Source organism: Salvelinus fontinalis, chromosome 20 (genome assembly GCF_029448725.1).
Source record: "Salvelinus fontinalis isolate EN_2023a chromosome 20, ASM2944872v1, whole genome shotgun sequence".
Lineage (NCBI taxonomy): Eukaryota > Metazoa > Chordata > Actinopteri > Salmoniformes > Salmonidae > Salvelinus > Salvelinus fontinalis.
Window position 1 is genome coordinate 23,918,021 of NC_074684.1, and position 16,427 is coordinate 23,934,447.

Genomic DNA, 16,427 nt, shown 5'->3' on the forward strand with positions numbered 1-16,427 from the left:
TGGAATTCAATCAATGATTTCTCGCGTTGACACTGCGCTCTAATAATCATTGCGTTGGGGCGCCCTCTGCTGCCAACAATTAACAGTTCGTATTACTCAAACTGCTCTCTAGTTATCTCTCATTATACCTTCATAGAATTCAGGAAATTAGATCTGGATTATTCAAATATCAGTGAGATCAGATATGGAAACATAGTCACACTTATGAAACGTCTGTTTTTCAATTTGATGCCAATGAAATAGGCACTCGGGTCTATACTCTAGAAACAGAGCTCTGGCAAGTAATTGCATAGTCCTAGTAGACTGAAGAAATGGCTGTGCATTAATTTCACTTCACTGTAATTCCACACTGTAAATGTACCTTTAAAAAATGACAAACGAGCCTAGGACACTGTTGATACATTCTCAGCATAGTACCAGAACAAATGTCAGTGCAGGCATGATATTCCAAGGAGATGTGTGCCTACAGCTGTACCCGTGTTTCACACTAGCGTCTCTGTAATTTTTTACAATAACAATGACAGTAAGCCTAATGTACATTCCACATCATAGACAATGCCACTACATCCGTTAAATATTTAGTCAAAGCTTTCACAGACAAAATACAGTATAACAGCTCTCTCTGGCTGTAGTGTGGTGGGGGGATGGTCAGTGGGTACTTGCAGTTGTTCTTGGGATCCTCTGTTGTAGTCTAATTGAAATACCAGTTGTTACTAATGTCCCATGGGCAGCGACTCATTGACAGCCATGCTGCATTTATGTGCCAGATACTCAGTCAGTCAGACAGCAACCTGCAGTTGATCCCCAAAAACAAGTCTATTAACACTGGCATCTTATCAACCCATGCTGCCCCTCAACATTGACTATAGGCCTTTTTGAAATGACACACAGCATAGCAAACATTGTGTAAACAGAACTATATTGTACAAATGAAATGTGTTAGTATATATATATTTTTATCACATCATGGATAACTTCCCAATTTTACTTTGATTTTGTAAATTTGTAATACATTTGTATAAAAGTACTGATTCTACAGATTCAGGAAATACACATGTTGTAACACAATCTCTGTGGTCATCATGCTTGTGCCCCATTACAGTACTTACCGCATATACAGCAGCTGATGTCAGACAAGAAGCAAGTACCACTTTCATCCAGAGAGTGGCAGTGATCACTAACACAACACATCGGACTCCTGTTGACTACTGTTACTTAACATATAGGCCTATTACAGTCGTTTGGTTACATGACTGTAAGGCAAACCCTGTGTTTCATGTTTCATCACAAACCCCTTGGTTTGTGCCGTGGCGGAGATCTTTGTGGGCTATACTCGGCCTTGTCTCAGGATGGTAAGTTGGTGGTTGAATATTTCCCTCAGTGGTGTGGGGGCTGTGCTTTGGCAAAGTGGGTGGGGTTATATCCTTCCTGTTTGGCCCTGTCCGGGGTATCATCGGATGGGGCCACAGTGTCTCCTGACCCTTCCTGTCTCAGCCTCCAGTATTTATGCTGCAGTAGTTAATGTGTCGGGGGCCTAGGGTCAGTTTGTTATATCTGGAGGACTTCTCCTGTCTTATTCGGTGTCCTGTGTGAATTTAAGTATGCTCTCTCTAATTCTCTCCTTCTCTCTTTCTTTCTCTCTCTCGGAGGACCTGAGCCCTAGGACCATGCGTCAGGACTACCTGGCATGATGACTCCTTGCTGTCCCCAGTCCACCTGGCCTTGCTGCTGCTCCAGTTTCAACTGTTCTGCCTGCGGCTATGGAACCCTGACCTGTTCACCGGACGTGCTAAAAAAGCCAACTGACATTTGCTCCTGAGGTTCTGACTTGCTGCACCCTCGATAACTACTGTGATTATTATTATTTGACCATGCTGGTCATTTATGAACATTTCAACATCTTGGCCATGTTCTGTTATAATCTCCACCCGGCACAGCCAGAAGAGGACTGGCCACCCCTCATAGCCTGGTTCCTCTCTAGGTTTCTTCCTAGGTTTTGGCCTTTCTATGGAGATTTTCCTAGCCACCGTGCTTCTACACTTGCATTGCTTGCTGTTTGGGGTTTTAGGCTGGGTTTCTGTACAGCACTTTGAGATATCAGCTGATGTACGAAGGGCTATATAAATAAATTTGATTTGATTTGATTTCATCTAAAACAAGAATGTGCGGCTTTGATCTCCTAAGCCTTACAATGACAGGGGAACAATTGATGCCTGTCAAATCATCCACTGCCATAAAACTAATAAGATCCACCCAAAGTACCACAGAGAGAGCATGTCACCACAACAGCCTTCTATTCTTCTCCACCCGATGTGAAAGATCTCAAACTCGGATCTGTCTCTCTGGTGTTACTGCTGCGGTTCAGTTAAGCAATACGGCACGAGGGGGTGTGGTATATGGCCAATATTCCACAGCTGAAGGCTGTTCATATGCACAATGCAACGAGGAGTGGCTGGATACAGCCCCTAGCCGTGATGTATTGGCCATATACCACAAACCCCAGAGGTACCTAATTGCTATTATAAACTGGTTACCAACGTAATTAGAGCAGTAAAAATGTTTTGTCATACCTGTGGTATACAGTCTGATATACCACGGCTGTCAGACAATCAGCATTCAGGGCTCGAACCACCCAGTTTATAATATACTTTATATACTGACTGTAAGCACTCAGAATGAAAGCCTTCAGCTGAAATGTTAATAATGTAATGTAAATGTGGAATGTAAACTTCATGTTTGAAGAGAGGGCTTCCTAACTTGGAGCAACACTATCATAACTGTTTATGATTCAGTCCATCCATCTTTGTCTTGAATAAGGGCATCTTTGTCTTGTGTAAGGGCTTTTTACAGATACCACAGCTCATCTGATGACCGTATAGAGACCTTTAACTGGGTAATCTTGGAGCTGACACTGGCTGTACCGGGGGTCAGTGTGCTGCTAACAGCTTAGCTTCCTCCAGTGTCTGACTGCCCCATACTGGGCTTGAACCAGTGATCCTCTGCTTCGCAACACACATCACCATCCTCCTTGACAACGTTCCACCAGAAAATATCTTATTCTATAGCTCCTATCCTTGACATTTCAAGTTTGCTGTGGAGTGAACGGTACGTTCTCAACTCCATTACATGGGCATTTGAGATTCCATGGCTGTTTTCACACCCTGGTTGGTAGGAGGCTGCCAGCAGATGGCTAGAATTTCAGCATGATTTTCTGACAAGCATTCTGTGGAGCAGTTGTCCTATAGCCTGCTGTTCTGGAGAGTGCACACTTTTAAAAACCTCATCATGATCACAGACCAACATCAACTTCAAACACATTCACTTCTAAATTGAGAGTTAGGAATGTCTAGTACAGAATCCACCAAGTAAACACAATTCTATCTTCAAATCTAAAAACATATTTAGCTATTCATCTTGCATATGTGTGATAGTTTGCATAAGTTGTTATCTATGCTCGTTCACAGTGTGGTCACTTTATACAAAATCACAATGCATGATGAACAGTACGGCATTCGTTGGCTGAAACTGAGCTAACATCTTAAGGTGAACCTGTTAGGTATGAACAGTACTGTAGGGGTGCCTAGTCAGACAAGACAGGCATTCAGGAAGACCTACTAGATAACAGACAGGACGGGAGTGAGTTCCAGTTCAGGAAGAGGGATGCACCATCAAAGAAATGTGGATAAAAAGAGCACAAGGCTATTGGCACCAAACAATGGTGTGTCCTTGACAGTATTTACAGAATCTGATAAATGTATATTTGATGCATAAATAAACTGTTACTAATGTACTTCAATCTAAATGTGAACTGATAGTCACTATAAAACATCAATATATAGTACATATCTTCAAAACAAAAGAAAAATGTTTAAATATAAAATAAAACGGTATAAAATGTCAGTTCAGTGACATCAATGTCTTATGTACAAAATAGGAAATAGCTTTACAAGCTACACATTTGTTCAAACACTCTTAGCAGATATCTTACAACGCACAGTTGAGTTCCTGGGAGGAATGGTATTTTCCCTTAGATGTTCTCCAGATGACAGGACCACAGGTCTCAAAGTATCAGTGGACTGGTGCCTTGTCCCACTCCTGGTTCTTCAGATTATGATGTCTGGGTTCCTTGTTGGACATTCCTCATAGAGGGCTGGCTTCATGTTCCCTTCCTCTGATTCCTCACTAGAAGAGACAAGTGGATATCCTTGGATTACTATTACTATTAACATTACATGAACCTACAGGTAACCCCAGTTCAGCACTGTAATAACAGTTATAGTACAATCAGAAAGGTTGAAATGGCTGTTAACTCAAGCTAAGATGTTCACTCCTGGTTTCAATTGAAATACTATGTAATATAATCTTCTCACTGTCTTCCCCTTCAATGGATAGAGATGGGATTCAGACCTGATGCTGGATCCCTCTACATCCTCAATGGTGTCAGCCAGGGGCTGGTGGGCTGTCTCAGGCAGCAGCAGGGTGAGGGCTGCACCTAGCAGAGTACACAGGCCAAACAGCACCATGGGAGCATTCTTACTGACACCCCTCAGCAGGTAGATGATGGGAGCCAGGACTCCCCCTGCCCTGGCACACATGGAGCCCATACCAATTCCACTCTGCCTGTGAAGCACAGAGGAGACGTGTTCAGCCAAAATAACTCCACATTGTCGCAGTACTGTAATTAAGAATGTGCATTAAGACCCGTTCCGCCACATCTCCAAACAATTAAAAACAGCTGCTCAACTAGTCTGCTGCCTCCCTTCTTATTGTGGTTGTTTGGATCAGAGAAATGTACACTAGGCAAATCATGGGAAACATCAGAATCTGATTTAAATGTTAGGAATAGTTTGAATGGTTAGACACCGGGCAGGACACTTCCTGAAAGTGAGATATACACTACTGTTCAAAAGTTTGGATAGAAATGTCCTTGTTTTTGAAAGAAAAGCTAATTTTTTGTCCATTAAAATAACATCAAATTGATCAGAAATACAGTGTAGACATTGTTAATGTTGTAAATTACTATTGTAGCTGGAAACGGCAGATTTGTTATGGAATATCTCCATAGGTGTACAGAGGCCCATTATCAGCAACCATCACTCTTGTGTTCCAATGGCACATTGTGTTAGCTAATCCAAGTTTATAATTTTAAAAGGCTAATTGATCACTAGAAAACCCTTTTGCAATTATATTAGCATAGCTAAAAGCTGTTGTTCTGATCAAAGAAGCAATAAAACTGGCCTTCTTTAGACTAGTTGAGTATTTGGAGCATCAGCATTTGTTGGTTCGATTACAGGCTCAAAATGGCCAGAAACAAATAACTTTTTTCTGAAACTTGTCAGTCTGTTCTTGTTCTGAGAAATGAAGGCTATTCCATGCGAGAATTTGCCAAGAAACTGAAGATCTCGTACAACACTGTGTACTACTCCCTTCACAGAACAGCGCAAACTGGCTCTAACCAGAATAGAAGAGGAGTGGGAGGCCCCGGTGCACAACTGAGCAAGAGGACAAGTACATTAGTGTGTCTAGTTTGAGAAACAGACGCCTCACAAGTCCTCAACTGGCAGCTTCATTAAATAGCACCCGCAAAACAACAGTCTCAACGTATACAGTGAAGAGGTGACTCCAGGATGCTGAGGTTAGAGGTTCTTGAGGTTAGACCCACAGAGAACTGCTCATTAAAGTAACTAACGTTGGCCTTCCGGATAGCCTGAGTGCACTTATTTCTCATTTGCCTGAACAACAGCCAGTCAGTCTAAATATTTGTGTGCCGAGCCTTTCGCCAAATGGTATTCTTGAGGTGGAGTAACTCTGCCAGATCACGGTCGAACCAGGGGCTGAACCTGTTTTTATTACACATTTTCTTTACGAGGGCCTGCTTGTTCACAATACCACTGAAAATGTAAAAAAAGAAGGTTCAAGCATCTTCGACAGATAATATTGCTGATATTATACGAATTTACAGAGACCAGGTAATGAAGGAAGGCTTGCTCATTAAAGTTTTTTAGCAAGAGTCTATGACAAATCAGGACAGGTAATTTAACTGAGCAGCCATTCAGAATACTCTTGTGACTTCATGCAACAGTTGTTTCAGCCCTTATCAGAAGTTCAAAAGTTAGGGTTAGGAATTAACAGACCTTTATACACCTATTGAGTCAGTGTTGACTATTGCAATGAGGAAAGACGTTATTGGCATTAGTTGGTGAAAGATGTGTCCACATAAAAAAGAACACACGCAACATTTACTTATCGATGTAAAATGCAATCAATACGTTTTACGAAACTTAGCTTAACGTATCAATAATCTTTGCTGACTGTTCTATTTCAAATTCTTGTTTTGATGTCTCACCATGGATACACCTGGGCATGTCCACAAGCTCGAAGAAACCAATCACACAGCGTCTGTTCGAGACAGACAGGTTGAATGGTGAATGAGGTGAGCCTCTCTCCTCCATAAAAGGAGCCACTCGCCTGCCAAATGAGTCATTCTTGCCTTTCTTCCTTGTGGAAGTGACTGTGTTCACTAAAGCTCTCATCAGCGCGACTGGATTTCTGTTTTGCTACTGAACTGTTTTCAGGTGAACCATGAAGTTAACACTGCAGAACATAGTATTTCAGCTCCTGTCGATAGTGTTGAGTACCGACCAAATTAATTTTCTACCCGTCAGTCTCTAGCTCTCCAGATTTCGTTAGCTATCGCTGCAAGGCTTTAGCTAACTTGGCTAACTAGCTGCAAGGCTAGCCAACCATGCTAACAAAGGACTAGCACAGATACTTCCTAATGAGCCCTGGCAACTACCATTACGCAGGGATCTTTTGACCCAGACGCACAGAGTGAAACCATGGCCCTCTGAACATGGCCTGTGAGGAGGAGAATCTGAATGCGACTTGCCTCTTGGAGTCTTCTAGACTACCCAGGAGCCCCTTCTACACGCTCACTGTATGAAACAATAGCGCGCTATCGTTCTTATGACATACCTTGTCTCAGCCCTCAACAACAAAATGAAGGTCACAGAGATATTGACAGAGTCAGGTAGAGGATTAACTCCAAGGATGGTTAGACTCATGTTGTGATCTAATGCTCTATTGAATGATCCTGATGGAAACCTGCCCAGACATCAGCAGTCCACATTAGTCAGCAGAACACTCCGATTGTGTGTCCCAAATGGCACCCCATTACCTATGTAAAGGAATACTTTTGACCAGGGCCCATAGGGCTCTTGTTAAAACTATTGCACTATATAGGGAATAGGGTGCCATTTGAGTCAGACGCTCACCTTATGACAGTAGGGAAGACCTCTGCTGAGTAGACGTAGACGATGGACAAGGAGGCGGTGATCCCAAACTTCCCCACCATAGCCAGGACAGTTCTAATAATGGAGAGATCTGTGTATATGGGTGGGGGGGGGGGGGGGGGGGGGGAGTGATGGGGTTAGAGATTAAACAAGGGGTATGGGGGGGGGGGAAGTGATGGGGTTAGAGATTAAATGGGGGGATAAGTGATGGGGGTGTACAGGGGAGAAAAGTGATGGGGTTAGAGATTAAACGGGGGGGCAAGGGTGGAGAGAGAAATGATGGGGTTAGAGATTAAACAGGTGGTGAGAGAAGTGATGGGGTTAGGCTTAAACAAGGGGGGGTGTGGGGGAGTAGAGAAATTATGGGGTTAGAGATTAAACGGGGTGGGTATGGGGGGAGAGAGAAGTGATGGGGTTTGATATTAAACGGGTAAATAGCTGGGCTATGTGTGTATAGCATCTGAAGCTCTAGGTTACATCACTGTGAATCACTCTCCAGCATTCCTACTGGATACCGTAACCACCTAAGGTAGTGTAGATCCTACTGGATACCGTAACCACATAAGGTAGTGTAGATCCTAATGGAGACGGTAACCACCTAAGGTAGTGTAGATCCTACTGGAGACCGTAACCACCTAAGGTAGTGTAGATCCTAATGGAGACGGTAACCACCTAAGGTAGTGTAGATCCTACTGGATACCGTAACCACCTAAGGTAGTGTAGATCCTAATGGAGACGGTAACCACCTAAGGTAGTGTAGATCCTACTGGATACCGTAACCACCTAAGGTAGTGCAGATCTTAATGGAGACCGTAACCACCTAAGGTAGTGTAGATCCTACTGGAGACCGTAACCACCTAAGGTAGTGTAGATCCTAATGGAGACCGTAACCACCTAAGGTAGTGTAGATCCTACTGGATACCGTAACCACCTAAGGTAGTGTAGATCTTAATGGATACCGTAACCACCTAAGTTAGTGTAGATCCTAATGGAGACGGTAACCACCTAAGGTAGTGTAGATCCTACTGGATACCGTAACCACCTAAGGTAGTGTAGATCCTAATGGAGACAGTAACCACCTAAGGTAGTGTAGATCCTACTGGATACCGTAACCACCTAAGGTAGTGCAGATCTTAATGGAGACCGTAACCACCTAAGGTAGTGTAGATCCTAATGGAGACGGTAACCACCTAAGGTAGTGTAGATCCTACTGGATACCGTAACCACCTAAGGTAGTGTAGATCCTACTGGATACCGTAACCACCTAAGGTAGTGTAGATCCTACTGGATACCGTAACCACCTAAGGTAGTGCAGATCTTAATGGAGACCGTAACCACCTAAGGTAGTGTAGATCCTAATGGAGACGGTAACCACCTAAGGTAGTGTAGATCCTACTGGATACCGTAACCACCTAAGGTAGTGTAGATCCTAATGGAGACCGTAACCACCTAAGGTAGTGCAGATCTTAATGGATACCGTAACCACCTAAGGTAGTGCAGATCTTAATGGAGACCGTAACCACCTAAGGTAGTGTAGATCCTAATGGAGACGGTAACCACCTAAGGTAGTGCAGATCTTAATGGATACCGTAACCACCTAAGGTAGTGTAGATCCTAATGGAGACGGTAACCACCTAAGGTAGTGTAGATCCTACTGGATACCGTAACCACCTAAGGTAGTGTAGATCCTAATGGAGACGGTAACCACCTAAGGTAGTGTAGATCCTACTGGATACCGTAACCACCTAAGGTAGTGTAGATCCTACTGGATACCGTAACCACCTAAGGTAGTGTAGATCCTACTGGATACCGTAACCACCTAAGGTAGTGTAGATCCTACTGGATACCGTAACCACCTAAGGTAGTGCAGATCTTAATGGATACCGTAACCACCTAAGGTAGTGTAGATCCTAATGGAGACGGTAACCACCTAAGGTAGTGTAGATCCTACTGGATACCGTAACCACCTAAGGTAGTGTAGATCCTAATGGAGACGGTAACCACCTAAGGTAGTGTAGATTCTACTGGATACCGTAACCACCTAAGGTAGTGTAGATCCTAATGGAGACGGTAACCACCTAAGGTAGTGCAGATCTTAATGGAGACGGTAACCACCTAAGGTAGTGTAGATCTTAATGGAGACCGTAACCACCTAAGGTAGTGTAGATCCTACTGGAGACCGTAACCACCTAAGGTAGTGTAGATCCTACTGGAGACCGTAACCACCTAAGGTAGTGTAGATCCTACTGGAGACCGTAACCACCTAAGGTAGAGTCTTCAAGTGTACGGCTGACATGACTTCCATGAGGCCCCGGTGGGAGATAATAACAACTCTACACCCAGGAGGTTACGTCAGTGACAAACTATGGTTATTACAAAAGGAGCTAGTTATATAACATTTAAATGTGGCTTGCATAAGTTTTTCAGTTTCGAACAAAAGCCAAGTTCCAAGCCACAAAGACTTTCCATTGACTACTAGCTAAGTCCTTATAAACAAGGCTATAAAACTACACAACTATGACATCATTCAAGGACTGCCATGGTTTAATTACACTGGTAAACAACTTAATTCAAGTCAACTGAAGTCTTTTCAGGGCCAGGAGGATACTGTAACTCGTCATGTAGCTCAGGATGTGTATAAACGTCTTAAAGCCATATTGACACGCAGCAGAGTTTTCTAAGGAATGGTCCATACCATCAGGAATGAAGATGGTTAGCAGGCAGGCCAGGCCTCCCACAGCGAGGAAGACTAGCTGGGATATCCTCCTGGAGCGGTTCAGGGTAAAGAGGGTGATGGTCCTGGCGGGCATCTCCACCAGGCCAAAGATCAGCTGGGTCAGGTAGATGTTCATCCCAAAGTCAGAGATGTTCAGCGACAGGCCGTAGTAGACCAGCACGTTGACAAACCTGGACAGACACAGAGATGGAAGGGTGGAGGAAACACTGGTGAGGAAAGGGAAAGATTAATAACATCGCTGTCACTGCAGTGAAACAAGGACTCCTTCCTTCTGCTGGTTTGACATAAGCCTATCATGCAACGTGGAAAGATGTCTGGGAAGCAGAAATGTCTCTAGCCACAGACAGGATAATTGAACCAAAATCAAGGTACTTTCTAACAGAGTAATATTACAGTATATACCTCTTGTAAACTGTATTTGACACAGAATATAGTGCAACATTTTACAGTAGGGATATCTATTGACAATGTTTTCTACATTAACACGCACTTCTCAGTGCCTGTGAAGCTACGTAAAGTATTCCCATTCAAATAGTAATCTTTCAGTGTTGCCTCAGTGAGTGATACACTGCAATTCAAATGGCTTACACAGCAAGCATAGTGACCTGAGGAGGCCTTAGGAAGCCTGTGCAGTGAACAGTTCTGAGAACTCCATTGGCGTACCACATCAAGGGAATCAACCCATAATGAAAATAGTTAATAATTAATCATTAGTGTGGATGATACATGAATGGTATGAATGTTTGGCAGAAACAGAAATCTCAATGAAACAGTAGTTGATACAGTAGATTTGATTAATTCTTGTTCGCCCCACAACAGGATGTGTCCTGACAAAGTTCTACTGCCAACATCACACGGAATAATGGGAAAGGAGTGGTATGACACTCACCAAAGGTAAAACATGATACATGAATTCCTCCTCATTTTTGGCGTACGGACCAGGTCAATGACTGTGTCCTTTTTCCTCTCCTCCATCTTCACCATATTGTTGTACCCCTGAAAAATAACAAGAGCAGATGAGCCCTGAGCATTTCACCTGATGCTTCAACAGAAAAGGAATGACCTCATCAATGCAAAAAGCACACCAATGCAACTCATATAATTTGCATGTCCCGCATGCCTACACAGCATAGAGGATAGCATGCAAAGCACTTTAATATGCTCAGGTTTTGGCGGTATTGCGCTCAACATTGCCTGTACATAGAAACGTTGTTTGGCAAGTGCTTTAATCAAGGCTGTTGGAATTTCATAATGATCAATGATAGCTTAATCTCGTCCACCAGCCGGCTATTTCTCTCTATAGCAATTAGCCTTGGGACAAGGTTAATGATACTGTACTAGCTTCACAACAGCAAAAAACACACCTGATCCTCAATGTCCTCCTGAGTCCCGTTATGTGTGTGTGTGTGTGTGTGTGTGTGTGTGTGTGTGTGTGTGTGTGTGTGTGTGTGTGTGTGTGTGTGTGTGTGTGTGTGTGTGTGTGTGTGTGTGTGTGTGTGTGTGTGTGTGCACATGTGTAACCACACCTGACATATCTCTATGTCCTCCTGCAGGGGTTTGCCGTTCATCAGAGCAGCTTTCCTGATCAGATCCATGGCCTCCTCGTTCCTCTGGTTGGCCATTAGCCACCGAGCCGACTTGGGTAGGACCCTAAGAATGTAGAGGAGAGGTGTTCAACTGACCCACACACATAAACAACTACATATGACACTCTGCATAAGTTTGGCACCATGGGAACAAGAGATATAAACATGAAGATACATTTAGTCATGAGGCAGGATATAGGCCAATACTAGTACTAAAGTATTAGAAAAAGAAAAGAAAATAATTTGGTAATATGCACACAATTTTGCAACTTAGATATACTTCAGGTATTCCCAAATGGCATTCAATGACCCATCTGGTTTTGATTATTGATGAAAAAAGAGAGTTCCTCTACATTCTCTTGAATTTCTCCTTTAGTGAGTTGGCTTGCTAGCCTGGAATCCAAACTGAATGATCTTTTCACTTCACGGAAGATATTGAAAGTGAGTGATATTCCGTTTGTATTTCAGGCTACAGGCGTGCTGCAGCTAGCCAGTGACTCACCAGATGTAGAAGATGAAGAGGAAGCCTGGTGCTGAGATGGCCAGCTGGAGCTTGCGCCAGTCTCTGATGAGGTAGGCCAGGCCTGCCAGGATGATGTAGCCGAATCCAAAGAAGTAGTCTGTGATGATCCCAGCTAGCATCCGGTGCTTTGATCCTGTCCACTCTGTGCCTGGGGGCAACAACAGAACAGTATAGAGAGTAGAAAACTAAGACCTTATCATCTGAATTTTTTCTCAGATCACAAGTCAAAAACATTAATGTTTCATGTGTGTGTGTATGTGTGTGGTGTGTTTGAGAGAGAGAGTGAGAGGGAGCGAGAGAGAGACTAACCTAAAACAAATGCATTCATGATGACAGCTGAAATAGTGGTTCCAACCACAAAGCGCAGAAAGACATAAATGTAGAAATTTGGGGCAAAAGCAGCACCAACCCCAAAGGTTGACTGGATCGTCAAACCAACCAGGATAATGTTCCTGCGTCCAAACCTGAAACAAGAAAGAGGTAGCAGCTACTCTTCCTGGGGTCCGGCAAAATTAAGGCAGTTATACAATTTTAAAAACATTACAATACATTCATTACAGAATTCACAACACACTAAGTGTGTTGAGAATGAATTAGACTGTTAGGGAGTGGGAGGTGCTGCAAATTAGATGCACTCTTTAAAAGACCCAGTGTAAAATGCTTCAAATGCTTTTGAGCTTTGACTTTGGCCAACAAGAGTGCATTTCAAATAAAATCACTGCCGCCTATAAATATCAATGAATGAGACAGCTAGTACTGAAATAGTCTGTATAGACTGTCTGTGTACTTTCTATGAATAATCCTAGCTACACAAATAAAATATACTAGCAAACGTACATAGCAATACAAGCTGCAAAGTGTTCATTGAGCTCAATTTTAGTTTTACTTCACCTAAACTGTGACTGACCTCTCTCTTTATATTTGTTTAGCATGACCTTCTATTAAGTTTGTGACCTACCTACAATACATGTTCCATGGATCCTCAGGCTCTTCAATTTATCTGAGCCAAGCTAATTATAAATTAGATTAAAAATACATAAGTATCACTGGTGGAAGACGCATGGTTGTTTTATACGTACTTATCAGCTAAGGAACCAAACAGCACGGCGCCGACCAGAAGACCAAACATGTAGATTGAGGAACCAATGTTGTTCAGATTGGCATTATCACACACCAGATCCCACTGTCAAGGACAGAGGGTTCAAATTAGATGAAATGCTACATCATATTGACAGGCCCATCTGTATTTTCACATACATTCTTTATAAACCATGTACCAGGTATAACAATTTCAGATTTCAAATGATACTATATCCCTGTTACCAGGCTTTTGCCTTTGACTGACTATACTTAGCCTATTACACTGTGAAGATTCACACTCGCACAACACGGTAACTGTATTTTGACTGTGGTGTCCTACTCCTTTGCCCCTGAGCAATAGAAGCCTGTGAGCACCTTGCTTCTCAACAGATTCTAATAGAAGCCTGTGAGCACCTTGCTTCTCAACAGATTCTAATAGAAGCCTGTGAGCGCCTTGCCATTCAACAGATTCCATCTAAACATCCTTCAGGGCTCTGACATCAATCAGGGTGGAATGTGACAGAAAATATTAGTTATTATAGATCATACAGACAGCCTCCAACAGTGTGCCTCACAGTGAAGGTCTGATCCTAGGGTTTATAAATCATAACAGGTTCTGCTGCCTGGGACCATTCCACTACGGCTACTGTCGCTGTGTGAGGGTACATCACGTGGTAAACCCAAGCAGCACGAGACCCACCGCTACACTGTTACATAGTAGTGAAAAATGCTCCTAGGGAAAAATGAGTTCCACATAACAAACTGCAGAGACAGACAGACAGACAGACAGACAGACAGACACTGACAGGTTGCCCTGCCCGTCATGTCTGTTTTACTGCACCACCACTTACTCACCTCGGTTGCCACGGTGCTGTGGAAGGTCTCTTTGCTGAATTCCCATCCCCCTTGACAAACCCCGGTGATGTGGTCATCGCTAAGGGCCAGGGCAGTGCTGTGATTCAGCTGGGCTAGCGGGGTGCTAGGGACCCCCCCAGGGGCAGAGCAGGACAGGTCAGGTTCACCGTCTGGGCCCGTAACCAGGCTGAAGTTGAATGCGTCTGAGCTGGCGGGCAAGGCCCAGGTGGTGTTGTTGGAGCGACAGAGATGAGGGGGGACGGCCCCCGTGAAGACCGATATCAGCATGTGGAACGCCAGCAGGATCTGGGGGAGGCAAATCCACACATACAAGATCTTTTGGAACTTGCCAAAGCCACCGATATGAGAAAGAATCTCGTCAAAATTCATGCTTCTTTCCATAGCTGCTATTCCAATGCAGACGCTACCCTAATGTATCATCACAGATACAAGAGGTCAAACAGAACAGTGCTCTCTCAAGTTGCCAACAAAGATTTTAAACTTCTGAATGGACTGAGAGTGGAGTGGAACAGAAGACTGAGAGGCAGCTGACACCTCACAGAGCTCAGGATAAACTACACAGGCTGGTTTGTGTAATTCTCATTCAGTCCTCATTCAGATGAAGTCACACCTGTCTATGGTGTAGTGAACCCTGAGTGCAGGCAGGCTGCCGCCGCTGTCTGCAGTGTTGTGAACTTGAAGCACTGCATTTGCAGGGTAATATAACCATTCTGTACGGGGAGGGAGGGCCCTACATTCTGGGGGTGGAGTCTCAGCTCAGAGGGAGGAACTGCTCTTCGTGCTGGCTGAGTGACTGCATTTGTTAAAATCTCTCTATACTGTATATCCGTCTTGCTCCCCATCTCTCTGTTTTTTTGCATGGTGAGATTCAGAAATGCTGGAATAAGTCATATGTGTGTATGTGTGTTGTTATAACAATGATGAAAGCTATAAAACCACTTGACTGCCTCCTGGGACACTACAGTTGCAAAACACTATCAGTGGAAAAATAATACAGTTCTAAAGAAATGCAGATTCCATCTGGTATCCAAGGATTCATCTGACATAGGGATGCCAACAGTGGAGAGCTGGCTAAACTGGCCAGACAAAAGCAACAGATTAATGCCATGGGAAGAAGGGATTAAGGTTTGTCCCCCTGACACCAATGAAAGAGCTGCATTCTGGCAACTCCATAATTATCCATCATCCTGGCTCCCGTTCCTCGGTCTTATCATTTTATCCTTTCCCCTGCTGTGGTGTCCCATGTTTGAATACGGCGAGCGCTCTTTTCTCTTAGTGAGCTGCAGCCCATTGCTCTCAGCGGACATCCCAAATTACAACCATTCATCAAAATGGAACAGAACACCCAGGGGTAACCAGAGAGGGGCTGACGTTCTGCATTCTTTTGAGAGGTGTGGGGCTCCAGTTCCGGGTTCTCGTACTATGCAAGGACAATACACAAAACACAAAAGCAAACATCTACAGTATATGACCTCTCCTAAATGACAACATTAAATGAATGAATGACAACATTGCAAATAGGAAAGGACATTAAATTCAGGATCTTGAAATAGCTGCAACTGACTATCATTATCATATTCTTCAGACTCACATGTGAAACTCAGCATGTGAAGTTTTCCTGTGTCTAAAGTGACATATGCTGCATTTAGACAGAGAGACTAATCATGATATTTTTTCCACTAATTGGTCTTTTGATAAATCACATCAGATCTTTTCAATTTCATTGAAATGACGTTGAAACAACATTGATTCAACCAGTGTGTGCCTAGGGGGTATGCATTAGATCCTGTAAATGGCTGCGTTGTAGTGAATAGGCTTCTTTATCTGGAGAGGAGAACAGGAATCCAATTGTTTCTCCTTGATACGGATGTGGATTGCCATAAAAGGCAAATGCCTTCTTCATAAAGATGACCACAAACAAATATGAAGTCAATCAATGACAAGGATAGCAAAATACTGAACAAAAACATTTACCCAAACATGCAGCAATTTCTAAGATTTTACTGAGTTACAGTTCATAAAAGGAAATCAGTCAATTTAAAAACATTCATTAGGCCCTAATCTATGGATTTCACATGACTGGGAATACAGATATGCATCTGTTGGTCACAGATATCCTAAAAAAAGGTAGGGGCGTGGATCAGAAAACTAGTTAGTATCTGGTGTGACCACCATTTGCCACATGCAGCGCAACACTGCCTTCGCATAGAGCTGATCAGACTGTTGATTCTGGGCTGTGGAATGCATCCCAAGTGTGCTCAATGGGTGACATGTCTGGTGAGTATGCATGCCATGGAAGAACTGGGACATTTTCAGCTTTCAGGAACTGTGTA

The 16,427-nt window shown here is 43.4% G+C and overlaps 1 protein-coding gene across 1 annotated transcript; it reads right to left on the reverse strand.

The window, feature by feature from the left end:
* Positions 1–958: 958 nt before the first annotated feature.
* LOC129817553 (solute carrier family 22 member 6-A-like) lies at positions 959–14,560 on the reverse strand. Its single transcript, XM_055872935.1, has 10 exons — positions 14,074–14,560; positions 13,218–13,321; positions 12,448–12,602; positions 12,118–12,286; positions 11,556–11,679; positions 10,919–11,025; positions 9,988–10,199; positions 7,275–7,383; positions 4,408–4,620; positions 959–4,182 (listed from the first exon to the last, which is right to left on the reverse strand). Exons 1-10 carry the CDS (start codon positions 14,473–14,475, stop codon positions 4,104–4,106), a joined length of 1,674 nt encoding a protein of 557 aa, XP_055728910.1. The 5' UTR covers positions 14,476–14,560; the 3' UTR covers positions 959–4,103.
* Positions 14,561–16,427: the final 1,867 nt, after the last annotated feature.